This window comes from Solea senegalensis, linkage group LG3, assembly GCF_019176455.1.
Source record: "Solea senegalensis isolate Sse05_10M linkage group LG3, IFAPA_SoseM_1, whole genome shotgun sequence".
In the NCBI taxonomy this organism is placed as follows: Eukaryota; Metazoa; Chordata; class Actinopteri; order Pleuronectiformes; family Soleidae; genus Solea; species Solea senegalensis.
The window spans coordinates 31,715,762-31,742,508 of NC_058023.1; the positions used below are offsets into that span (position 1 = coordinate 31,715,762).

At 44.2% G+C, this 26,747-nt stretch overlaps 2 protein-coding genes across 10 annotated transcripts; both read left to right on the forward strand.

The window, feature by feature from the left end:
* The first annotated feature begins 523 nt into the window (after positions 1-523).
* On the forward strand, positions 524-5,012 carry dusp16 (dual specificity phosphatase 16). Its single transcript, XM_044022228.1, has 6 exons — positions 524-818; positions 921-1,059; positions 2,348-2,511; positions 2,600-2,759; positions 2,842-2,965; positions 3,355-5,012. Exons 1-6 carry the CDS (start codon positions 552-554, stop codon positions 4,421-4,423), a joined length of 1,923 nt encoding a protein of 640 aa, XP_043878163.1. The 5' UTR covers positions 524-551; the 3' UTR covers positions 4,424-5,012.
* Positions 5,013-6,496: 1,484 nt separating this feature from the next.
* On the forward strand, positions 6,497-26,733 carry eps8a (epidermal growth factor receptor pathway substrate 8a). 9 transcript variants are annotated; one of them, XM_044021312.1, is made up of 24 exons: positions 6,497-6,907; positions 14,672-14,758; positions 15,452-15,510; positions 16,377-16,444; positions 16,537-16,698; positions 16,786-16,935; positions 17,643-17,725; positions 17,808-17,944; positions 18,193-18,281; positions 18,519-18,645; positions 18,919-19,007; positions 19,114-19,188; positions 19,293-19,441; positions 19,535-19,718; positions 19,810-19,943; positions 20,950-21,052; positions 21,630-21,770; positions 21,875-21,910; positions 22,076-22,099; positions 22,183-22,435; positions 22,999-23,182; positions 23,260-23,392; positions 23,665-23,717; positions 25,601-26,733. In XM_044021312.1, the coding sequence occupies exons 2-23, from the start codon at positions 14,694-14,696 to the stop codon at positions 23,674-23,676; spliced, it is 2,457 nt and encodes an 818-aa protein (XP_043877247.1). In that variant the 5' UTR covers positions 6,497-6,907; positions 14,672-14,693; the 3' UTR covers positions 23,677-23,717; positions 25,601-26,733. The 9 variants fall into 9 exon arrangements, with proteins under 9 accessions (XP_043877247.1, XP_043877239.1, XP_043877246.1 ...); XM_044021304.1 differs by lacking the exon at positions 23,665-23,717; XM_044021311.1 differs by lacking the exon at positions 23,665-23,717 and having other exon boundaries at positions 19,810-19,844.
* Positions 26,734-26,747: the final 14 nt, after the last annotated feature.

Sequence of the window (26,747 nt, forward strand, 5' to 3'; positions counted from 1 at the left end):
ACTTAGCCATAAGATAGCTCTTAAGTTCTTCTGTGCGTATCAGCAGCAGTTTAATTGCCTGTTAAAATGATTCATTACAAAACTGAACCAAACTTCCTTTCTTTTTCTTTTTTTTTTTTCAGTCTTTGAATCCACTTGAGCATGAAGACCAGGTTTGAGCCGCGCAGTGATGTCATCAGTCCTCAGTCCAGGAGAAAAGACGGCTTTTGTTTCCCGCCGGCTGTGGTGTGAATGAAGCCCCGCCCCCTCAAAACACGCACATAACAGGAACACACACTTCCATCAGCGTTCACACACACACACACACACACACACACAGATAGTTAGTGGGGCAGTGAGGCCTCTCTCTCTCTCTCTCTCTTTCTCTCTCTCTGCCAAGCGCCATCAGGATGACATCATACCGGCCCGACACAATGGAGCTCTTCATTCTCTGAGGTTCCTCGCCAGGCTGCGTCACTGCGCCGGACCGCTGGCTCGGGACACCCAGGAGGGGGAGGGGCACTACCAGCAGGGAGGGCGGGGGGTGGGGTGGGTGGGAGGGGTATTCTGACATGTCCGAGCTGCCGGGGTCCCGGTCCAGGTGCGCGATGGCGATGCCCGGTGCAGCCGTGCGAGCCATCGGCGCGGAGGCTCTGGTGGCGCTGCTGGAGGGCGGGCTGGACCGCGTGGTGCTGATCGACAGCCGGCCGTTCGTCGACTACAACGTGTCGCACATCCTGGAGGCCGTGAACGTCAACTGCTCCAAGCTGATGAAGAGGAGGCTGCAGCAGGACAAGGTGCAGATCGCCGAGCTGCTGCAGCACTCGGCCAAGAAGAAGGTAGGCCCCGCCCTCCACACCTCCCACCCTCAGGTTCAAATATACTTTTAAAACTGCCGCCATCTTGATCTCATCTCTCTGTCTCTCTGTCTCTCTCTGTAGCTGGAGCTGCAGGGCGATCAAGAGGTCGTAGTGTACGATCAGACTTCCTCTGACCCGGCGACGCTCGGATCTGAGTCGTTCCTCAGCGTCCTGTTGGGGAAACTGGAGAGAAGTTTTCCCTCCGTGCACCTGCTGTCAGGTGAGGCCTTTTATCACGCTGCGCTGGCGACACCCAGTGGCCGGAGGTTTTATCTCGTCTGTCAAATATTCTCAAGAACGCCTCAAATTAATCTCGGATTTTATGCAAAAATGTTGACCTGAACTCTGGTGGCCAGAGGTCAAAGGTTAAGACCATGCTGGGCCTCTTGAACATTAAAGGTACAGTTAGAGGAGTCTCAGTTCCTCTTCAGAGACGTCGCCGTCCTCTCTCTCTCCACAGAGGGTTACGCTGTGTAACCATGATGTCATGCTGCTCTGCTGACTCCACCCTCGCATCTAAACGAAATCCAAAAAACATCCACGACGAGCTTCCAAAAAAGAGACGATCAAACGGTTACACAAGGCCACTGCGTCATCGGCAGAGACGCCGGAGTCATTACAGACGGCAGAAAATGTTCTGTTGAACTCAGCAGGAGGCAGAGACTCTCAGAGGCACAGAGATTTAACTCTATTTATTGTTTTTCTTTCAAATGAAAAACATATTTAAATAAATCTAAAGACTGAGGCTGTATGGTTTTCTTTGGAACGTAAAAAGATTAATTTAAATAATGTTTATCTCAACAACAACATCGCATAAGTCCACACACATCTGGTGCGTTCAGTGTCACGCCAGTTTATTTTCACATTATTTATTTTTCCTCCGACTTTAACAAGAAAATAAAAACAAACCTTAAGTTTCTATGATTCAGCGATATGGGACAGAATATGCTTGCCTCCCAGTGCATGCTGGGAGTGCGCCGACAGACGTCGCAGATCATTAGCTTGCAGTACTGTTGCCTGGCAACGAGGAGAGGACAGAGCGTCTGTGGAATAACTGAACACACATACACACGCAAACGCACACTTTAACTCTAACCCTAAAACCAGGTCTTAACCTAGAATATAACCCTTTAGAGTTCAGACAGATTGTCCTCACTTCCCCAAAATGTCCACCCTTCCTGTGGTTAATGTTTTTTGGTCCTTCTCAGGTCCTTTCTGTGTTGAGTTTACATGTTTTTATCCGTGTTTGTGTGGCTTTTCCTCCCAACATTTAAACCTGTGTTCAATCTGGACAGATTAACTCAAAGGGATTAGTAAAATTTACCTTAACCATAATCTCGTCTTGCTCGTTGACCTTTTATCTGTCTGTCACCTTGTCCTCCAGGTAGATTCTTGTCTTTTGATCTTGTCTCACATTAACTGTCTGTCTCAGATCTGATGGCTCACATGTCTCTGACATCGTCTCGGATGTCTCTAACCGTCTAAACTCCCGTGTCCTTGTCCCTCAGGTGGCTTCTCCGAGTTCTCTCACCTGTTCCCGGGTCTCTGTGAGGGAAAGTCCACTCTGGTTCCCTCCTGCATGTCTCAGCCGTGTCTCCCCGTCGCCAACATGGGACCGACACGCATCCTGCCGCACCTGTACCTGGGCTGTCAGAGAGACGTGCTCAACAAGGTACGCACGCCCAGGACGCGGTGTGACAGACATGAGCGTTCGTGGACCTAAATGTTAAAAGTTGGATTCTTCCTGTGAACGTTTTCAGGAGCTGATGCAGCAGAACGACATCGTCTACGTCCTGAACGCCAGCAACACCTGCCCCAAACCCGACTTCATCCCCGAATCGCACTTCCTGCGTGTTCCCGTCAACGACTCGTTCTGTGAGAAGATCCTGCCCTGGCTCGACAGATCTGTGGAGTTCATAGGTCAGACACACAGACAAACAAACAAGCGCCATGTGATTCGCCGACATGGCTCTGGTGCTCAGTCTCCACCTCTCTGTTACAGAAAAGGCCAAAGCGTCCAACGCTCGCGTCCTAGTTCACTGTCTCGCCGGGATTTCCCGCTCAGCCACCATCGCCATCGCCTACATCATGAAGAGGATGGACATGACGCTGGACGAGGCCTACAGGTCAGTCAGACTCCACACCATCACGACACACGACTACTTCCTGTTTGTTTCGGATTTGAAATGCTAAGGAGGTGTCATGTGACCTCCTGCTCACCTCGTTAGAAAGGACGTCACAGGTCGGTCTCTAGATGCCGTGAAGTCTTCGAGGCTTGATAACATTGTAGCGGTTCACATGAAGGAGCGAGGGGGCGGAGCCATGTTCCATGTCGGTGATGACAGACTTTGGTGTTTGAAGTCAGACGGAGCACATTCCTCGGAACAATGCGGACGCTCCGTCCTAATGAGACCGAGCTTTGTTAAACCTCTAATTAATCTGTGTCGCTGCTTGTTACAGACGCTCGCAGTGATGAGCGCTAATGAACGGTCTCCTCTGTTCTTCTTCCTGTCAGGTTTGTGAAGGAGAAGCGTCCGACCATCTCGCCAAACTTCAACTTCCTGGGTCAGCTGCTTGACTTTGAGAAGAAGATCAAGAGTCCAGACAAGAAGCTTGTGTCGCCTGGCGTTGAGGGACCTTCTCTACCCGAGGACCTGGAGCCACCGCCCTGTCTGGAGGCCACCATGGGCTTTGGCGTTAGCATGCTAGAGCCGCTCACGCTGCCGTGCATTTTAGCCGACGCCCCCGATGAGCGCGTGCTGCCGCAGGCTCTGGGCAGCCTGCAGCTCACTGACGGACCCGAGGACAATGCACGGCTCAAACGCTCTTTCTCTCTGGACATTAAGTCGTTCGGGGAGGCGGGCGGGACGCCCTCTCACCGAGCGTTTGCGCCTAACGGCGGGTCAGGTGACTCTGCTGACTTTTACAAACCCTCGGCGTTTAAAGAGCCGACGAGTAAACCGTGCCAGTTCTCACCGGTGGAGGAGGTCTCGGAGCAGTCGACTCCGGAACAGAGCCCCGACAAGGAGGAAGCAAACGCGCCGTCGCCGCAGCCGCCGAGCAGCTTCACCAAACCTCAACCCGCAGCTCCGAACTGTTCCCAGCAGCTGCACCGCAGCGGCAGCACGGAGAACGCCACCAGCTTCCTGTTAGGCCTCTCACGCAGCCAGCAGCACCTCGCCGGACCCGGAGGCGGCGCCCTGAAAGGCTGGCATTCGGACATTCTGCTGGGCCCCGTCGCCGTCTCCACGTCCTCACTTGCCGGAGGCTGGTACCTCTCCTCCGACTCCACGCGCTTCTACTCCACCTCCATCTTGAGTGGGGGCGGCGGCTTCACGGCGTACAGCTGCAGCCACGGCCTGGAGGCAGTGCGTCGCCGCAGCACCCGGCAGAGGACGGGGGACCGCTGCGACTCGAGGAGGAGCTGGCACGAGGAGAGCAGCTTCGAGAAGCAGCTGAAGCGGCGGAGCTGTCAGATGGAGTTCGGAGACGGGATGACGGACAGTCGATCGAGGGAGGAGCTTGGGAAGGTCGGCAGTCAGTCGAGCTTCTCCGGCAGCATGGAGGTCATCGAGGTCTCCTGAGGCTGAGCCAACACACTTCAACAGCAGCAACACCCGCAGCATCACCTAGTGCCCAGTCCATGCCAGCGCAGGAGAGACGTCCGCTGTAACATGTCACATGAAGAAAAAAACAATTATGCCGCGATAAAAACAATTATATTTTGAATAAAACGTCATAAATCGTGTCAATTTCAGATTTTGCCGTTTTTATCGTGTTCACACGTCGGCCATTTTCCTACGACATCACACTCTGTGGACAAGACAAAGTTACGTTGCCGTTTTAAAATGGCGGCAGTGTTTGTATAAAGTTCGTCACCGAGCATCGGGATGCTGCCGGTGTGTATGTTGCCACGACAACAGACTCTGATGAACACGTGTGCTGTTTTCCCTCCTCGACCGCACAGATCCTCACTATGACTCTCAGGTGTGTGTGTGTGTGTGTGTATATGTGTGCATACGTGTGTGTGTGTGTGTGTGTGTGTGTGAGTTGCCGGTGACATATCGCTGCCTGACTGTTCACGTGTTAACAGGAAGAGGAAATGATGATGATGTCACACTTGATGATTCATGTTCACTTGTTTTAGTAAAATAAAGTTAATTTGACTCTGAAGTGGAGACGAGGAGGTGTCTACGAGTTGAAATCAGCGGAATGAGCCTTTACTGTCCCATGTGTCCACAGTGCACTCTGGTGGGCAACTTGTGTCATTACACTCGCGTGCAACAGCAGTCCACACTTGAGCTGGAAATTCATACATGACTTTAAGTATTGTATAAAACATGATTTATGTTATAGACAGTCTTTAACATAATATAACATTTACATGACATAACACTGTCTTTTATGACATACAATGTACATTATATAATATACATACATGTACTGTGCAACATGTGACATTTAGGAAGATATATAACCACTTAATGTAACAAATGACATGATAAAAGGAAACGTATGACATTATCATACGGTATATCAAGTTATATAACAGTAAAATTAATATATAGATATAAAACTGAACATAATATATAAAAACATGATACTGTATATAGCAGAAAACGTGACCTACAACATACGGTAAACATTCATCCCATACAGTACATCTATTATAAACTACATTATATACAAAATGTGTGTATGTAACAAGACGATTAACAACATAGACATGCACTGTAAACACAATTGTATATGACAAACAACGTATAAAACATGTGACATACTATATTTCATACATGTATACAGGCACAATTCCATTCCATATATTCAACGTATAACATTTAACACACTACCGTGCAGTATACATAAGTTACTACATACTGTATAACATGACACGTACAACGAGCACGATAATACACGTGGACTGTGTAACATATATAGACAAATAAAAAAAAAAGAAAACATGACATACAACACACAGTATATATTTAAAAAAACATTTATAATACAAGCACCAAATGTATGAAACAAAACAATTGGTATATTCAGTATAACATAAATATATGAGAAAATGTGTGACCTATAAAATGACATGTAAAGACACAATATATTACAACATGTATGACATTTAACACGCTAGCATGCAGTAAATAAGTATATATATATGTATATATATATTTGTGTAACGTATATAACACGTATATATACTGTATCTGTGATAGATTGTAGGACAGAGAGACTTTGTGATTGAACAGAAGATAAACCTGATAAAACTGATCAAAACTGATCAATCAGCAGATAAAAACAACAGCAGCAGCAGCCTGCAGCAGGGGGCGCTCTAACTCTGCACTGACTGTTGTCTGTTGTCCTGAACTGAGTGGAGAAAGGAGCCAGTCAGACGAGCTCCTTTTCATCAAACGAGTATTATTCATATATATATATATATATACATATATATATATATATATACATATATATATACATATATATATAAATATACTTTACATATATATTTATATCCGATAATTGCTGATAGTAGAGTTTTTATGGGTCCTTGATTGTTTAATAATAACAATGATCGTCATGATCGGTGAGGTGGGTAACCTGGATACCAAAAGGGGGCGTGTCATCTATGTCCGTCAAACACTGAGTGAAGCCCCGCCCCCAAGTGTGCACCAGGTTTTTCACCGCGATTCAAAGTCAAGAGTTTGATCCCGAGTCAGGTCCACGAGAGACGGACGCAGAGAGGCCGGAGGAGCCGCCGAAGTGACCCGGAGGAGAGGTGACAGTGCCGGATACAGAAAGGCCGGAGGAGCCGCCGAAGTGACCCGGAGGAGAGGTGACAGTGTCGCATACACTGAGGCCGGAGGAGCCGCCGAAGTGACCCGGCGCGGAGCTCAGAGGGGTCGGGTACACAGAGGCCGGAGGAGCCGCCAAAGTTGACCGAGGTGGAGCACAGAGGATCGGACGCACAGAGGCCGGAGGAGCCGCTGAAGTACGCCGGAGTGGAGCTGCGTGTCTGAGCCATGTTTTTCTAACGGACCGCGGTGTGAAGTGGATCCCACCTGCAGGTGAGCTTCAACAGGCCACTTCACATTCCTCACTGACCAGAGTCCGTTTCCCCAAAGGATTATTGTTTGTTTTTTCCTATCACGTTGAACTGGTTTTTTAATCGGCCTGTATTAAAATACAAACCGAGGGAACCTGATCTACCTGCGGCTGTATGGAGGGAAAGGAGCCTTGTAAGCGGAGAACACGCCAACACCAGACCGCATTGGAAAATTCACATTAATTTATGCTGCAGGTGTTTTCGGGCAAAAAACACGCGATATTACCGCATTAAACGCAGAACCACCGCCTCCTTTTAGATTCGGCTTTATTGTTTAGCACCGTTAAACACAATATATTTATGCTAATTCAACTTTTACAAACACTTTCGTGATCACCTTTAAACGACTTCTTTTTAACGGACATCGTGGCGGGAGACGTCGAGGAGCGTGACCCAGAAACTAAGATTTAGCACAAAATGTAAAGGTTCACAGTAAATCACACTAAAGCCGATCTCAAAGACAGCACCTGGCACATGTGGCACCACGTCCATTTAATGTCTAATGTGGCGCTGATGTGTTGTGATAGCGATGTGAAGATTAAATCAACAGAATGTTTGATGGGGGTTTGGTGCACGGCGCTGAAGTTGAGCTTGAATTGACAGAATTCTGAACGGACTGTGGTGTTAATGAGATGATGAAGGTCGCGTGTGTGTGTGTCTGTCTTTGTGTCTTTGTTTGGCCTGGATCAGCATGGTTGTCAGGAGGACACAGATAGCACGGCAGCGTATTGTTCCAGGCTCTGTCCCGGGTTATCTCTAAAAAACAATCTGCTCATGTGTGTGTGTTAATCAGCTGCAGCTCATTAGCTTCTCCCCCGGTGACCTCAGGAGCTTATTATGAGTCCAGGTCTCAGGTGAGGTTACCTGGTGGTGATGATGATGATGATGATGATGATAGTGGGGACATTTTGACACCACTTACTGTCACTGGTACTGTGTGACGTCATGCTGCTATCAGCTGTTCTGGGGTGTTTTCTCCTGTGTCTTATAGTCACTGGGTGAAGTCGAGGTCAAAGGTAGTCGTGTTCTTAGGGAAAAAAAGAACTTTGAGTCAAAGCTGTTGTGAAATACTGCTGATTATCGTCTTTTTAAAGGCACAGTTCAAGATGTCGCTGTATATTTACAGACTGGTGAGTGCTCTGCCTGAAGCAGCTGGAAGAAGGTGGGTGTTATAAAAGTGAAAAATCATTTACTGCTAACAAATCTGCGTCATCTTAAGAACGTATTTACACCTTTCCAACTGGAAACTGAAGTTTACAGTCCACTCACTCACCCAGCACCAAAGTCCATGGAGAAAATCATTGATTTTTAGCTATCGGGGCACACAGCAACTGCTGCTTTAGTGCTGCCTCGTGTGGTCACTTTGTGCCACTGAGGTTAATCTGAGTGAAGGATTTCAAACACAGAAGTCGCGGAATAACACGTGTGTATTTATTGATGGAGGCAGCAGTGGATCGGCAGCTCCTGTGTCGCTGTGGCGATATATTCTCAAGATGTTGTTTACTTGAGCTGTGTTGGTGTGAATGACCAGTGTGTGAGAATTAGTGACATCTAGTGGGGAACGTGGTGAGATTGCAACGAATGGCTCGACTCGAGTGACCTTCGCATTCCAGATTGTATTTAAACGCTCGCTCTCATATCTCTCCACTCTCCCACTCTGTCTGCTGTTTTAGAAACAACTCCTTTTTCTTAAAACCCTGAACTCAGGGTTGCTCCGAGTCAAAATGACTTGGGTCACGGGACATTCCTGAAGAGGGAATTCCGAGTTCCGACGACAAATGGAACGCAGCGTATGGCTACAAACTAATTTACTTAGAAAAACACAGTTGTATATTTATTTTTTTTGCCTAAATGTGACACATGTCCACTTGTCCTCATACGTGCCCTTCCCCACCTAGAGTCACCTGTGACGCAGCACTTCATACAGCCCCACTTGAAACACCAGGAACTGTCCCTTTAACCGTTTCCTGTGGAGACAGAGAGAGAGCGAGCGAGCGCCACAGCTGATCCTGTTTACTTCCTGTCGTTGGGAAAACGTCCTCAGAGTCTCGTCCTCTGGGACAGCCTCAGACTATTTGTGGACATTTCCCAGTGTCTCGGCCGGGACGCTTTGTACTGAAAGAAGTTTGCTGGAACTTTTTGATTCTTTTCAATTATTGATCGCTTGTATTAAATAGTGATGGTTTTGTCCATGAGTAATGAGACATTGTGTAAAAAAGGGGAAGCGTCCGTTACCAGGCGTCTCCTCTGAGTGTGTGTGTGAGACATTGGTTGTCGTGACGACGGGGTAATCGTACCTGTCAGGCGTTGGCCGTGGTCTGGTGGGAGGGGCCCCCGCGCTGAATTATGGGACAGTGACAGGAACAGGAAACTGGAGCTGATTTGACAGGAGTCGCGTTTCACTCTGGAACAACATGAAGGAGTTTACTCAGGAGGAATCAATCAATTAATCAATCAATCAATCAATCGACCGACCTGTGAGAGAGATTCTGTGTCAAACAAAAACAAACCAAACATTAAAGACATATATATGTTAACATATTTTAATGTTAAAGTTATTCTTAGTTTAGAAAATGTTTATATATTTATTTATAGTTATTAAAGTAACTTCAAATTCAATATTTCTTAAAATAAAAAAAAGTGAATAAAAACTGACCTGTGTCAGACTGTCATGATGTCCTGTTTCTCTTGACATTAAGCCCCGCCCCGGCCCCTCCCCCGTCCACCTGCCCCTTTGACGACTTATTAATTAGAGGCTTAAAGTGGAGCGAGCTGAGAACGACAAGCTGCTGCGGCAAATCCACGTCCTGCACAGGAATCTGTCCACTGTGACCCTGTTTACTGTCCACGTCCACCAGTGGACACGGTGACAGAGACGGGTAAGACGCTGGTCTGTCTGTGAAAGTAGCATGTAGCTAATCATTTAGAATGCTATGAATGCCAGTAGTATGTTGTTAGTCATCGGCAAAGAGTGTTTGTCTGCTAGTTTTCAGGAGTTTAACAGTTTTAGCATGTAGTTTACTGTTCTCTGAGAATCAAACATTAGCCTCCAGTTAGCTCTTAGCGAAGAGTTCAACATTAGCTTACTATTACCTGTTACCAAAGAGTCGATAGTTTGTAATTTGCCGTTAGTTTTCAGCAGAGTTCAATGTAGTTTGCTGAGAATTAAACGTTATAAGCTTTAAGTTAGCTTTTAGTGTTCAACATTAGCCTGCTATTATCTATTACCAGAGAGTTAAACCATAGCAGGTTATATTTTGCTTATAGTTTTCACTTAGCAACTAGCATGAGAGTTTCTAGACAGATGGCACTTACAAATGCATACATTTGTCATAGCAGCTGCTGTTAGCAGTTAGCAGAGATTTAAACATGATTAGCTGTTGGCAAAGAGAAAACAAATGGCATTAACAATGCCAACAGGCTAACCAACTAGCAATTGAAAGGGGTCAGTGTAAACAATAAATATAGACTCAGGCATCAGTTTTGTGGTTCTAAGATATATATTTAAAAAAATATGATGAAGTGACATGTATTCATTTATATAAAGTGTATGTGATGTGTTGGGACATGAGAATCCTCCGAGCGCTAACGCTGAGCTCAGACTTGTGTTCATCTGAAACTCCTGATTTTAATCTGCGTTTAATTTAGTTTGTGAACACGCTGAGACCGTGACCCGGTGAACGGGGATTCATGTTGTTTTTCACTTTCATTTCTTCATGACTTTCTTGAATTAATTTATTTATCTCTGTCCCAACTTGGTTTTAGATTAATCTGCTGAACATAACATTTGTCAAAATCATAATAATCCCTCAGTATGTCTCTAGGGTTAAACAAAAACAGTTTTACATGAGGTTAATTGTGTTTTTACACTAATGTTTTTGCTTCATTTGGTCACACAGGGATTAAAGCATCTGGTAATCAACCCTCAGCAGTGTGAGGATTATTATGGATTATTGTTATTAGTTGGCTTTAACGTGTCTGCCCTTTCGGAGCAATGGATGTTGGACATGTTGATTTAATCTGAATCAAAAGCTGTAACATATTCACACGTGTGCTAATCTATTTAAACAGCTGCTGTGGCTACATACAGGACCACACCTCTCTTAGCACACATGCTGTACACAAGGAGTGTCTCTTAGCGTAGCACAAATCAGAAACTCCGAGTTTGTCTAAGCACAAATGCTGCACATGGGGAGACACTGATAGCTTAGCATAGCATAATGAGTATAGCATAAATAGCATAAATACTGGAGGCAAGGGGCCACTGTTAGCTTAGCAGAGCATTAACACTGTAAACCTGTGGAAATGTTTAGCCTAGCATGACATAAAGACTGTAACATGGAGCATATGGTAGCGTAGCATAAAGAATGCAAACAAGGGAAACTGTTCACGATTGGCAGTAATGTTTATGGAGAAAATGTTATCTTAGGATAGCATACATTCTGGAAGCAAGGGGCCACTGTTAGCTTTGTAGAGCATTAAGACCGTAAACCTGTCAAAATGTTTAGCCTAGCATGACATAAAGACTGTAACAAGGAGAATATGATAGCATAACATAAAGACTGGAAACAGGAAAACTGTTATCTTAGCATAGCACAAAGACTGTAACAAGTATAATTATATGGTAGCATAGCATAAAAACTGGGAACTGGGTAAAATGGTTAACCTAACACAGCATAAAGACTGTTATCGTAGCATAAAGAATGCTAACAAGAGAAACTTAGGATTCATGTGTAAAGCTAGGGAACATCTTAGCTTAGCATAAAGATTGTAATAGGCTAACACTTTTCTTCATAAACCTCTTACTCTCTCTGCACCAAAGTCCATAGAGAAAATCAGTGTTTTTCTGTCACAGCACAGCGAGGCTGTTGACTCACTGCTGCCCCCTTCAGGAAGTTCTAACGTGTTTCTTTCTGACTTCTGTGTTCAAATCCGTTGTTCGGGTTAAACACGGTAAACACAGCAAACCACACGAGGCAGCAGTCGACCACCAGCTCCCGTTTCCCCCACGAGCTAAAATCACAGATGTTCTCTATGGACTTTGGTGTGCGAGAGAGCGAGTGAGAGAAATCAGTTTATAAACTTCAGTTTCCCGTCAGTAAAGTCTGTCTGACAGTGAGATTAAAGAGATTAAATATATCTTCTTCCTCCTCGCAGTGAACTTGGTCCAGTTATGTAGGTTACACTGCTCTCAGCGGAGCCGCATGGCCTCGATCTCAAACTGAGGACAATTAATCAATCGACACACGGCAGAGCTGCTCTCATTCTCTCTGTGTGCGACTGTCATGATCACAGGTCACACGTGTCATTAACACACACACACACACACACACACACACACACACACACACACAGCTTGACTCGGTGCAATCACATGAAAATATTCATAATTTAATTTAAAGGGGGAAGTACAGACATCATGAGATTCTGTGGGTGTCTGATGTTTGAACTTTGACCTGCAGCTTTTCTTTGTGTCTTCTGAGTTTTCTATAAAACACACACATGTATCCCAGCATCCTTTGTTCAGGAGATTATAGTGTGTGTGTGTGTAAATCTTAAATCTTAAATCTTCTTACCAATCCTCTTAACTTTCCTCTGTCCCACACTCAGACTGACGGCGTTTAAAACTGACTCTCATTTTGATTTATTTAAAGAAAAACAACACTTTAAAAAAACAACAAAAAAAAACATTAAAGTTCAGGTGTGTGGAAGAGACGGAGCAAGGAATTGTGGGAAACGGAGTCCTCCGTTGAGGCACGAATCACAGATTCATTCCAGTTTTTGTTTGTGCAGCTGCGTTATCGCCGTGTCGCGGCGCGTTCAAGGACCACGCTGATAAACGCGTGCATGTGAGGCGTTTGTGGAACGTCTGTAAATCTGAGCCATTTACTAGTAATCTGTAATTTATTGCGTTATTGTGAGGTGTTTAGGGTACGTCTGTAATGTATAGTTTAAATGTTCATGTGAGGCATGACGTCTGGAACTTTTAGTGTTTACTGATGATTGCGCATGAGGAGTTTGGGGTACGTCTGTATCTTACAGTATTTACTTACAAATGTCATGGTGAGGCGTTCACGGTATGTCCGATAAATGTACGTATGAGGCATTTAGGGTTCGTGTGTGTAAAAATTATATCTTTGACTCGTCATTTTCTTTACAGTAACGTGTAATATTAACTGATGGGAATGTGAGGCATTCAGGGCACGTCTGTATATTGTAGCGTCAACTGATATTTGAACGTGTGAGGCATTTAGGGGTGCGTCGGAATTTTATAGCGCCAAGTGGTGGTTGTGAATGTGAGGCATTTAGGGTATGTTTGTAATTTCTAGCGTCTACTGATGATCGCAATCTCTACTGAAATGTGAATATGAGGTGTTCAGGGTGCGTCCGAATTTCGTAGCGCCACCTGGTGAATGTGAGGCATTTAGTGTACGTCTGTATTTTATAGCGTCAACTACCGATTGGGAGGCATTTAGGGTACGTCTGTAAATCATAACACAATTTGGGTCTCACTCTTCTTTTACAAGTGTAAAATCAGTTTTTGGTGTGACGGGACAGACGTGAGTTTTTTCACGCTGACGTCACATGACCGTGGGGGGGGGGAGGGAGAGAGAGAGAGAGGACAGCGTCTGTCGTTTTACGCTCTCATTAATGTTTGAACGTCGGTTAGATTTTAACAGTTTGATCAAACAAATGTCACATTAAACAAACAGCTCAGCGATGCGTTCACTGCCCCTCAGGCTGATCAGGAAGCATGAATATTTCAGTTTTATGTGAAGAAATTCTGTGTTTACTCACTCTGTGCTAAAGTCCACCACACATAAAACAGAACACATTTAAAGGACAATGTCACTCTTTTTTATTTAAAGTTTAACTTTCTTCTTCCTGCAGGGTCTTTAATGAGTGGAGACGCCGTGTCCTCCACGGTGTTGACTTTGTCACTTGACTCCGCCCCTCTTATCTCTGTTTGATATGAAATCACACAAACCACACCCACATGCTTATCCGTGTGTGTGAAACTGTTGCTAAAAAAGTCGTTACCACAGACAGGCTCTGCGTTTCCATGGGAACTCATGGTGTAGAATGTGTTGCTGTCACACTATCATACAGTCAGCTGTTGAGTGTTGTCATGTGACCTGTGTGATGTGGTGTGTGTGTGTGTGTGTGTTGAGGACAGCTGTTGTGACTGATAACCAGTCACTGCAGGAGCTTTTATTGTGAAAGGTCAGATAGGAAACACAACAAACGTCCTGATGATTGATTTTTAAATGTCAGCGTCCTCCTGAGCCTGGAGACGGACGGACAAAGAGACGGGCACACACTGACGATGTCTCACCTCCCGAAACTCATCTCTCCCTCAGCTTTGTCTCACAGGCTGATGGAGGGCGTTGTTGTCATGGCGACGGGCGGTGGGAAAAGTAATCAGACGTGTCCGCACAGAGCAAACAGGAAGAAGCTCATCAGCCTCGCTGTGTGACTCCGAGATGCGTCGCCATGTCCACGTCCTTTAATCCAGGTTTTAATTATTTGTCCATGAAAAGGAGGAACAGGCGTGAGACGGAGACACAGAGACAAAGACACAGAACTGTCTCAGTTTCTGCTCAGCTCACTCATCAGTATTTAATTATCAGTGTTGAACCTTTACAGAAATGTCCTCATGTCCCTCTGCTGAATCTAAAGCACAGTGATGATGAAGATGATGACGATTGTCTTTTTTTTTTTCCAGCTGACGCCAACACCAACGCAAGATGAACGGTCACGAAGCTCCGCCCCTCGCCTCCAGCGTCTATGGCTCCTACGGCTCACACATCAAGTCAGTATCTGTGTGGCGTTCACTGACCACTGAAAAAAAGTCAATTACCTGTGTGGCATTCACTGACCACCTAAAAAAAGTCTGGTATTATCTGTGTGGTGTTCGCTGACCACATAAAAATGTCAATTATCTGTGTGGCGTTTAATGAAGACTTTAATAAAAGTCGTCTTTTATCTGTGTGGCGTTCAGTGACCACTTGAAAAGGTCAGGCATTATCTGTGTGGCACTCACTGACCCCTCTGAGACTGGGTTAATTAGTTTCATAATAAAATACAGACGTACCTTTGGTCTTTAGGTCAGGACCTGGACCTGATCCACTGACCTGGTTTTGGATGTTAAGGGCTCTTTTCAGGTCACAGTGAAGCTGTTATGTTGTTAATGAGCAGAAACGATCAATAATCGGTGACTAAATGTCAACGGAACATACTGATCGATAGTTTTTATTTTTGTTTTGTTTTTTTAATCTCAGTGATCACATGACAGAGTCAAAAAAAGTTAAAAGACAACTTGCCCTATCACTGAGCCACCGTGGCCCAATCCTAACTCCTCATCTTTTTATGACTTTTGATAAGTCATAAAATTATATTACTTAAGTAATATTATAGTTACAATACTTGTACTTTTACTCAAGTATCCCTTTGAGGTACTTTTATACAAGACAAGGTAGTAACAGTGTGTGTTTGTGTGTTACAGTGGAAACGACTCTGAGCCTCAGAAACAAAAAGTCAAATCTCGTGCCAAAGCTCTGTACGGTAAGATTCTCACACACACACACACTCACACACACATTAACGTAATGTTCACTGACGCTTTTCCGCGACACAGTTCCAGCACCGCTCGGCTCGGCATGTTTTAGTTCCTGCTCTGACGAGGTTCGAGTCGTGCTGGGACGGTATCGTAGTGCAAAAGTGTTCAAACGCCGACACAAGTTCACAGTCGGTGTCCTCTCCGTGTCTCGTTTGTCCACGTGAACAGGATCAGAGGACATTTATTTCCTTCGCTCATCTTCAAAACACAAAAAGAAAAGTCACAGTGAGCAGAGAGTGTGTTTGTGTGTCTGCATGTGTGTGTGTGTGTGTGTGTGCGCGTGTTTTTGCATGTGTGTGTGTTCGTGTAGAATCTTCCGGATTCCGTCAAAAATGCTTTTTAAATATTACACAATGGTTTTATTTACTCAGATATTTTAAACTCCCGCTCATGAGAGTTAGTCCAAGTAACACAGGAGCGGCAAATGTGATGCGTTCAAGAAACCTTGTAAATTTCATCTCTATAAACGTAACATTGACCAAACTGCTCTTTAAACGTCCTGATGTCAGTGAAGTCATCCTATGGACCATAAACTCAACACCTCACCCATTTGACTTGACTCCACCCCCTTACTTTGGTCCATGGCCACGCCTTTTTTACATGTTTTTCAGCTTCCACTTCATTGTGATACTTTGCTGTGTGTTTGTGGTTGACCTCTGAACCCACTCAGGTCCCCGCAGGAAACATTTGTTTCATCCGTGGTTCCTCTGATGTTTACAAGAAACAAACTTCTCGATGGGACTCTGACCTTTTGTTTATGTTTGTAAACAGGAAACTGACATTTGTTTATTTATTTTTTTTTAAAATCCAGAACAAAGGAAACATTTCACCAAAAACAGCATCAACGGTTTGACGGACACGTCGCAGTATCACGTGGAGGTGAGACATAGAGATTCAAAAAGATTTATCTCCACCAACGTCGAGATAAATAAACAAATAATAATAAAATCAATCCTTTTTTCTGTCCTCAGCACCTGACCACGTTCGTGTTGGACCGTAAAGACGGGATGATCACGGTGGACGACGGCATCAGACGTCTCCGCCTGCTGGACGCCAAAGGAAAAGTCTGGACTCAGGAGATGCTGCTGCAGGTGGAGGAGAAGAGCGTGAGCCTCATCGACCACGAAACCAAGGTGGGTGTCACCTGTGAGAGGGGGCGTGGCTTCACATGTCCACAGACTTTCTGACGCGTCTTCTCGTTTTTTTTTTTTTCTTGTCAGAACGAGCTGGAGAACTTCCCGATCGGGACGGTGCAGCACTGTCAGGCCGTGATGAACGCCTGCAGCTACGACTCCATCCTCGCTCTGGTTTGTAAAGAGTCGGGTCAGAACAAACCCGACCTGCACCTGTTCCAGTGCGACGACATCAAGGTACAGCGACCTCTGATTGGCTCCTGTGTATGATCACATGATCGGCTGATTGACTTTGCGGCTTGTTTTTTTTTTCTTCACATCGATTTATTTACGTTGATTGTTTGTGAGTCAACATAACTTAGCAACAAGTGCTAAGCTAACAACATTCGTCATAAAGTGTCTCTCTCTCTCGATGCTGATTTATAGTTTATACAACATCACGTCTAAAGCACATGATACAAATTGTGCGTGTCTTTGTGTTGCGTTTGTTTGTGGATGTCTTTGTGCATAAAATTGGCGTTTAGAAACATTTCAAAGAGTCAAAGTTTTCTTTTGTTTCTCGTGTTGTAAAAAATATTCTAGTTTGCGCATGATGAGATGCTACTAATCGATAAAATACAGATGATACGCATTTAATTATGTCTCTGTGGAAAAAAAGAGATACAAGAGGGAGACAAAGACACAGAGACGGAACTGTCTCAGTTTCTGCTCAAACTACATTTAATGTAAAGTTAAGGGGGCCCATGGTCGAGCCCTGTGGTACACCAAGGGCTCTATGAGTTAAGTTATGTATTTCAAACCTAAAGCACATGATAAAATCGTACGAAGTTGTGTTGCGTGAATAATTGTATTTTTCATCATTCATAAAGGTTGTTTGCATTTTCTGGTGAATTAAGTGTTAAATATTCAACCTTTGACCCCTGCGTTGACACCGTTTCCTTCAGGCTAATCTGATCCACGCCGACATTGAAAGTGCCATGATCGACGCCAAAGGAGGCAAAGTCAAGAAACGACCCGAGGCTCTGAAGTAAGTCATCGCGTTCCGTTAGCGTCGCCGCTTTGTCTCGCTGGCGGCCGATCGGCTGATCCGTCTGTGCGTGTGTTCGCAGGATGATCTTGAAGAGCGACGGCGTTATCCCGCCTCCCCCTCCCGCTCCCGCCCCCGAACCCCCGACGGCGTCCAATCAGGTGGACGTGAAGAGCCGAGCGGCCGCGTGGTCGGCCTGGACCAATGAGCAGCAAGACTGTGAGTGATGTCACTGCAGTGTTTGTGTGTGACATGTTGGCGTGCTAAAATGCTAAATGCTAAACTGGTGTTTAGTATGTATATATACACGTGTATATACATACGTGTATATATTAAAACATCAGGGTATTTTCTTTCTACATAAAAAAATCAGTTATTTTAAAGACTTAAAGATTTTAAAGACTTCTTAAATAATCTTAAGCAAAAATTGTGAGCCATAAAAATGTAAATATTTCATTTGTCTTCAGACGAGAAGCAGCAGCAGCAGCAGCGTCGTCGTCTCTCAGAGGACGATGGACCCGTAGAGATGACGGCGGCTAGAGTGGACAGAGACGTGGTGAGTCCATCTGATCTGAGGTCAGAGGTCAGCGTGAAGATTTAATCTGACTGCACGACCTCTCTTCTCTTGGTTTTTTTAAAATTTAATCACAGTTTTCAGAACCTGAATGTGACACAACCTTCATTCATACATTTATTTATTTATGTATTTGTTTGTTTGTTTGTTTGTTTGTTTATTTGTTTGTTTATTTGTTTGTTTGTTTATTTATTTATTTATTTATTTATTTATCTACAGCAAATTCTGAACCACATCCTGGACGACGTGGAGTTCTTCGTCACCAAACTTCAGAAAGCTGCCGAGGCTTTTAACGAACTCAACAAGAGGAAGAAGGTGAAGAAAGGCAAGAAGAAAAGTCCAGGAGGTGAGGACACGCCTTCATGTTCACTCAGTCATCACATCATGTAACAACAGACTGTTTATCATTAGATTGTCAGCTTGTCAGAAAGATTATTTACACCAGTATTTCAAACAAAAGTAAAATGATTTTACAAACTTATTTATTCAATTTAATATTTAATTTCTACGTCTTTCTGATAAAAAAACACCCAAAAAACACTTTTCCTTTTATTTCTTGCGTCTGAGGGGATTTTGTTTACAGTGTAATTGAAGCCGTGTCTCTGCATGTGTCCACCAGAGGGCGTCCTGACGCTGCGCTCCAAACCCCCCAGTGAGGACGAGTTTGTCGACTGCCTGCAGAAGTTCAAACACGCCTTCAACCAGCTGGTGCGAGTGAACTTTGACCTCAGGTCACACGCACACACACAAACGTGTACAGAGTGAGTGGTGGTGCGTTCACTGACCTCCTGTGATTCTGTGTTTTTCTGCTCAGGCCAAACTTAAGGATCACATCCAGAATCCCAGCTCCGAGGATCTGGTTCACTTCCTGTTCACGCCGCTCAGGATGGTCAGACTCCACCCTCTGATGTGTTGTGTTGTTTTTTTACAAAATGAAAGCACTTGATGTGTGCGTGTGGGCGGGGCCTCAGTCTGACCCTTCTCCCTCCTCAGGTGATCCAGGAGTCAGGCGGCGTGGATCTGGCCCGCGGCGTCGTGGTTCCTCTCCTGACCAGGGACGCCATCGACTTCCTGCACGCGTCCGGAACGCCAGAGGAGAGACACTTGTGGGTTGCCCTGGGAGACGGGTGGACGAAAAGCAGGTGAGACGAGGACGAACAGTCCTCCAGCGCGTCTGTGACCTTCATGTGACCGTCATGTGACCTTTCTCGGTTTTCGCCGCCTGTCGTCTCCAGGTTGGAGTGGCCTAAGGATCACTTCTTCCCTCCGTGTCCACTGAGGTTTCGCGACGGCTGGGAGCCGCCGGCGTTGCCGGGGGTGACACCGAGTCGCGAACGGGAGCTGACGCAGCTCGCCGAGAGTCTCGTCAACGCCGACGTCCAGAGGCAGGAGGAGCTGGCGACGAGACTGGCGCAGGAGGTGGGCGTCGTCCTCTTTTCAAACCCGCTCACGCCTGCGACGTTTTCTGTCCAACGTTAAATTTTACCTGTGGTGGTTGTCGTTTGTCCAGCAGGTGGCACTGCAGTCGTACCCTTCCTCCGACGGGTACGTCTTCTCCGACTCCACCCACAAACGCACGCAGACCCTGGATCACGACACGGCCGTGGCTGCTTTCAAACACGCCGTCAGCCGCCGCGTCGACCGGTAACGAGCGGTCACGTGACCTCCAGCGCCCTGGAGAACTGTTCCCGCCTTTTTTTATGACCTTTAAGCCTTTGGAGGATCAAATATGACGTTTACATTTATTTATTTACTGTAATTGTGACACATTTCGTCTTTTATTTATTTTAATTATTATTATTCAAACCAGTCCTTGTTATTACAGTGGACCATAGCGTCACCTGTCCATGGGGTTATTCAGTCAATTATTTCATAAATGTCCCAGTTGTGGACTAAAGATTTGTCTTAAATACAAAATAATAGAATTTCAATGCAACATTTTTGAGTTTATAGATTAAAAAAACAAAACAAAAATTTTAGGTGTAAAAAAAAATGTAAACCACCAGTACAGAGGGCCATTCCAGTCAGAAATGATATCAAAAAATTATAAATATGACTTAAAAATAGTAAAATCCATAATTATTAATTGGTCAAACATGAAATTCTACTATATTTGTGAATTTATGACCAAATCGTTCAAAAAATGATTTATATTTTATATTTTTTATATCAAAAAGTCAAGTTAAAAAAACTTAAAGTGCTTTTATTGGTGTGATTAATAATTTATTTTACTTTTGAGTGAGATGTGTCATTAATTATTTGATATTTATATTTTTATGCAATTATGTCATTGTTGGTCCTCCATAGAATCTCTCTTCAATCTGCAGCTTTCACTTTTTTTATTTAACTTAATTAAATACTTTTTAATTCTGTTTCTTTGTTTCCACTAACTCTGATTCCATTTTAACTGTTTCTCAAATCTTTTAAAAAAAATGTATCTCTTTAAATCACATTCTGTCGGAAACACTTCTCCACGGCTCCTGTTTATCAAATCTCGTTATTTAAGTCCACTTTTATTTGGAATTTTAGTGAAATTTGTAGAAATGACTGTAGAATTCTGTGTCGTTATATTGAATTTTAGCATGTGTTTTTGTTTTATAGTAGAATATCGATGAGACAGAATTATTGACTTGTGAATTGTTGATTCCAGAGGTTTCGAGTCCCTCCAACCGAAAGTTTTTGCCAAATCCAAGTACGACTTTGTGGCACGAAACAACACGGAACTGTCCGTCCTCAAAGACGAGGTCGTCGAGGTAACCAAACTTGCACATGTTTACGTCCGTGTAAAACAGCCACTAAGTTTGTGTCATTGACCCTTAAGAGTTTCTAATCCAATGATTGGCAGAAACATTGATTTTGCTGAATTGTTCTTCCTTTTTTTTTGCAGTGTCAGATTATTTTAAAAACTTACGAATTTGATCCTAGCGCGAGAAAATGTCCCATACCCAAAAACTGCTGTAAGAATGTTGTATATTGATGTTTTCAGTCAGTCTTTTAAAACTATTTTTGACATTTTAACCCTATAACTATTAGTGGACCCTGAGTTGGGTCAATGATTGGCAGAAATTATTATCTTGCATTGATATACAGTAATGCAGTGAACATAAACTTAAGCTAAGGTAGATTTTATTTGGCTAAAATCTGCTTTTACTGCTGCAGCTGCCTATCTCCACCACAGGGTGTCAGTACCTCATACAAACACACTTGGGGGTGCAAATTTTACATTTAATATAAGAGTTAGCTGCAATACAGTGTTTTAGTTGTCGATCATTTATACCTCGATAAAAAAACCTCAGACTGAATTTAAACCGCCTGTGACTCCGCCTCCAGGTCCTTGACGACAGGAAGCAGTGGTGGAAAGTTCGTAACGGTGAAGGAGCGTTGGGCTACGTGCCAAACAACATCCTCGACGTCACCAAAGCGGTGGACGTGACCGGCCGTGCCGAGCCCGTCTACAGCCACACGATCCAGGTGAGAGTTTTCTGCGACATAACTTGATTTATTTAATGTGATTTTTATCGCAGAGTCTTATGACGTCACTTTTTTCCTCCCTTGTTTTTTAAAAAAAAATGAAGCTTATGATGCCAAAGAAGGAGTTTGAGTTGTTTAAGGTAGGACGACGAGGTTGAGTGTGATGTCGAGTGTAGTTGATTAGGTCGTCGGCGTAGAGTCGAATCCTCCCTAGATTTTCCAGTTTGCAGTGAGTTTGCCGTGAATTGAAATCAAAAAACTCTCATCGATACCATTTTAATGTTTATGTTTTTCAACGTCGGCAGCAATTACTGGGCGAGTTGAACGAGGTAAACAAACAAACGAACAGTTGATGTCGGGTCAGATTTTAGCCGCCGCGTTTGACGTAAACCCAAACATCGTTTCCTTTCAGAAACAAACCAACAGAACCGACCACATAGGCAGTAAACACGCCGCAACGCCAACGCCTCCTGCCCCCACGCCGCCGCCACCAGGCCCCGCCCCCATCGCCAGGCTCCCCACGCCACCGCTGCCTCCTCCTCCGGCCACTGAACCCGCCAAAGAGGCCACGAGCAGCAGCGTCAGCCGCCAGAACAGCACCACGTCCAGTGAGCAAGGCAGCGTCGCCATGAGGGACCACAACCCTAGACCGACACAGTTCAGCCGTGAGTTTTTAGTCTGTATTTTATTAATTCAATTTATTATTATTATTTCCAAGTACAGTTGGTTGCATTTTGTTTAAGAAGCAGATAGAGGAGAAATGTTTTGTAAATTTAATATAAAAATTGCATTTTCGTTTATTTATTTAGTTTTAAAATTCTCAATATTTTCATATTTTAGTTTTTATTATTTCACCGTCGCATTTATCTCAGTATTTTTTACTTTCATCAAGTTAAAGTTTGTTGTGTTTAGTTTGAACAACTAAAGAAATGCAGAGAAAAAATATTTGTAAATGTGTTAAATAAGTTGCTTTTTTTTGAATAAAGTTTGTGTATTTAAAGCACATACAAAAAAACTTACAAAAATGTATAAAAGGTTTTTGGAACAAAATGTATCCTAAATTCTCTAAACATTTTCCCAGTCATTTAACTTTTTAGTCAAATCTTGAAATATTGAGTCGTGGGAATTTTGACTTTTGCAAGGTATTTCATAAAAATCTTGAGGTTTCGCTCAGTTCAGTTTGTCCGATCGCATGTTTTTTGATGGCTCCCCTCGTCGCCCCCTGCAGGCAGGAAATCCAACATGGAGGAGGTTCAGGACGAGCTGCTGCACAGACTGACTCTGGGTCGCAGCACGCAGAAGAAGTTACCAGGTCCGTGTCGCGGCGCCAACGCGCCGTCCGTCAACATCACGTACGATTCGACGCCCGCGGACGTTAAATCGTGGTTGGACGCCAAAGGCTTCAGCGCCGTGTGAGTCTACGTGATTTTTTAAAGTCCTGTTGTCATACGTCGCCGCTCACGCTGCCGTACGCTCTTCTCGTCCGCAGCACCATCGCCAGCCTCGGCGTCCTGACCGGCGCTCAGCTGTTTTCCCTCAACAAAGACGAGCTGAAGACGGTTTGTCCCGACGACGGCGCTCGGGTCTTCAGTCAGGTGACGGTGCAGAAGGCGGCGCTGGAGGTGAGTGTTTAAAAACATTTTTATTTGTAGTTAATTGAAGTTTGACCTGTAGGTGGCAGTGTCACGAGTCAGCGTTGTTTTTAGTCGCTGATCTTCAGGACGTTTGGATCTGAAGTTTTTAGAGAGACGAGCTGAGCTAACGTTAGCGGGACAACAACTCAACTTGTTCAGATAACTTCAGTCGTCACATGTCTGAGTTTTTCTGTGTCTCTGAGTTTTCTGTCCCCAAACCGCAGCGTCCTCTGGTCTTTGGTGTTTGTCTCCTCTTGCAGGTTTTCTTCTGACCCTCCTTTGATCTCCTGAGTGTGTTTCCGCGGTCGCTCAGGTATTTTGATCACATGACGGCGTTGGCGTCGCTCTGTTGGCCAGATTTAAATCAACAGACTCTGACAAATTTGTTGTGTTTTTTCCTTTTTGGGTTTTTGGACTCGGGTCACAAGACTGGACTTGACAAACAGGAACCGGTCTGGACTTGGATCACATGACCTCTCACTTTACTATAAATACCTGTCAATCAATTTGACAGAAGCCAATCACTGATCTTCAATTTGGTCAAATATCGCGACTCAGAATTTGCTGTTGTTGACTCTGGACTTGCTGGTCCTGACCTGGAACATACTGGTCTTAACTCTCATTGGACCAACAAGTTGGTCATGACTTGGAACTTGACTGGACTCACTGGTGACCTCCTGGACTTGACTCATACTTGATGGTCTTGACTCTAGACTCACCGGTGTTGATTCTGGACACCTCAGTCCTAACTCTGGACTAGTTGGTGCATTGGCCTTGACTTAGACTTCTTGGACTTAAGTCCTGCCTCTGGACTCACTGACTCGCTGATCCTGACTTGAGACTCGCTGACACCTTTAATTTTAGACTCTGGCCGTCAGAGCGAGGCTCTCGTGGTTTTTAAGGTAGCCCCAGTAGCTCCAGTGTTTGTTAAGCTGCTGTGGCTGTTTTAGTGAAGTCAGTCCTCCTTAAACTCCCCCCGAATGAACTCACTCCACAACATTGACCTCCACTTCCTGTTGACCTCTGACCTTCACCTGAGCGCCCTCTGACCCCTGCCTCCTGTAGATACCGGGACATAGATATTCTAACATGTATTAGCTTAGCATTGATTAGCATTGTTTTAATGGCTGCATCAATAATGATATGAATGATTTTTTGAAATTAAACAATGAGTTTAATATCAGCTTTTCAAGCTTTTTACTGCAGCTGCTTCCACAAAGGCAAAAATATTAACTATTTAAAAAAGTAAAACAATTTTTTCATAAAAATTGTAAAAAAATATATATATTTCTGTTTTTTCTCCTTTTTTTGTTTCTTATTTTTTGAGCCTTCAGATTTTTGTGGGACCAGTTTCAGAAAATATTTCCCAACAAGCTTTTCATCCTCACGCTCTCCACAGCTTGCAGCGCGATGGCGGCAGACGCTTCTTAAGGAGTTAAGGTTTGACTGAGGTCACATGACGCATGACAAACTGTGGAGTCATGTGACCTCAGTCAGAGGAAGATTCTCTCTCGTGTCACCGGACGCTGGAAGAAATCTTCTGCTTTGCCGCTGACATGCTTCAGAGACGGCGAACGGAGACTCTCGAGGGACTGAGACCAAGTAGAGAAGGACAGTGGTCAGCAACTGGTGGCCCGTGTGCCTAAAGTTGGCCGGATATATCTAACGGCCCGGTAGATGACACATTCAAGTTTTTTAAACCAAAACATCTCGGAAATGCCAGGAAAAAAAACACTTTGCAGTGGAAAAACCAAACATTAGCTAATATATGAACGTTATGATGGAGTCTTACCCAAGCTAAAGCTACGCTAACCCTCAGAAAACGCTGTGTAACAACGTAAATGGTCGTAATATACCTGGCACTCGGGCGGCGTTTTTGTTTGTACAGGTGAGTGGTTCTCAGGTGATTGTTTACGTTAAATTGTTAAATGTGCAAGTGAAGATCTTTTACTTTGGAAGGAACAGGAAGTGAAATCTAACCAAGCAACAAATTATACACTGAAAACCGTAAAACAACGTGAGGTTTTTGTCGCGAAATGAACAGGAAATGATCGAATTCAGTCTCTCGAGAGTATCTGACCTCACTTCCTTCACCCTTTTTTTTAATTTTGTTTTTGTTCTAACAATTTTGTTTGTGTTTTTTCTCTGCTTTGTCTTTGTCTTCTCTCGTCCTCTCTGTGTCTCTTGCGTCTCCAGAAAGCCGCGGGCTCTGAGCTCCAGGAGATCATGAGGAGGCGTCAGGAGAAACTTGCGGCGAGCACCTGTGACTCGGGGGTGGAGTCTTTTGATGAAGGCAGCACCCATTGATCTCCTTCCTTCCTTCACTTTTTTGCTGCTTTTACTGCTGTTTTTTTTTTTTCTACGTTCTTTTTCTTGCTCTTCACCTCCAGGCGGCAGCCGACCACGCCGAGTTTGTGGAGATCATGCGGCGACGACAGGAAGTCCTCGTCTCGTCTCCGTAGGAACAACATCGACAACAACAAGAACAACAAAAGGACGATGTTTGGACCAATAAGTGAACGTTTGCATCAGTAATGTGTCCCTGATGTCGACATCAGATTTTAGTTTTGTTTTCAGTCCACAGCAAAACTGTTAAATGAAGTAAATTAAGATTAATATAAATAAATAAATAAAATGGCATTGTAAAATATCTGAGTCAATGAATCCTGAAAAATAAGATTCTAAATTTGAAAAATTCAACATTCTGTGTCTCCGAATCCAAACAAATAATCTGAGATTAGTAACTGATGTTTCTTAAAAAAATGTGGGGGAAAAAACTGAATAGTACAAATATAAATTTACACGTAATCATTTAAAATTAGTGTTGAAACCAGAAAAATCTGCTGATTTAAACATTTTTGCTTCAGGCCCCGCCCACATTGGTCAGATTGGTCATTGTAGCCCCGCGTCCCTCAGCGTTCATGCTGGTTCATGAATGACCGCCGAGTATCGCGATAATTTAAAAAAAATTTGACTGAAATTTGGGGATTTAAATCACACAGTCGTCTGCAAAGAAGCGAATACGACCTGAACTCACTGTGGCATCGATTGTAAACGGAGAAAGTTTTAGTCGGAACTGTAGCACAAAACTGTAACAACGTTAATAACAATGTAATAATAATAACGAACCGTAGCTAAATCAATGCTGTAAATGAGAAATGACAAACGTGTTTGTAGTGAACTGTCCCTTTAAAGTTTAAATGGACACTCTTAGAAGTCGATCAGAGATAAAAAAAACAAAAACAAAGTGAAAGCATTTGTGTCTAGTTTTCATGGTGCCTTTTCCATTTCAATCTGATCATCCTGCAATAAAAGTTTTCCAAAAATCACCGCTTATGACGCG

What these genes read in the sequence shown, in the direction of transcription:
- dusp16 (XM_044022228.1), top strand. Translation starts at nt 552, where the DNA reads ATGTCCGAGCTGCCGGGGTCCCGGTCCAGGTGCGCGATGGCGATGCCC. An exon ending in AGAGAGACGTGCTCAACAAG is followed by an intron (nt 2,512 to 2,599) that starts GTACGCACGCCC and finishes GAACGTTTTCAG; the next exon opens with GAGCTGATGCAGCAGAACGA. An exon ending in CAGATCTGTGGAGTTCATAG is followed by an intron (nt 2,760 to 2,841) that starts GTCAGACACACA and finishes TCTCTGTTACAG; the next exon opens with AAAAGGCCAAAGCGTCCAAC.
- eps8a (XM_044021304.1), top strand. Translation starts at nt 14,694, where the DNA reads ATGAACGGTCACGAAGCTCCGCCCCTCGCCTCCAGCGTCTATGGCTCC. An exon ending in GACGGGTGGACGAAAAGCAG is followed by an intron (nt 19,442 to 19,534) that starts GTGAGACGAGGA and finishes TGTCGTCTCCAG; the next exon opens with GTTGGAGTGGCCTAAGGATC. An exon ending in GCCAAAGGCTTCAGCGCCGT is followed by an intron (nt 23,183 to 23,259) that starts GTGAGTCTACGT and finishes TCTCGTCCGCAG; the next exon opens with CACCATCGCCAGCCTCGGCG.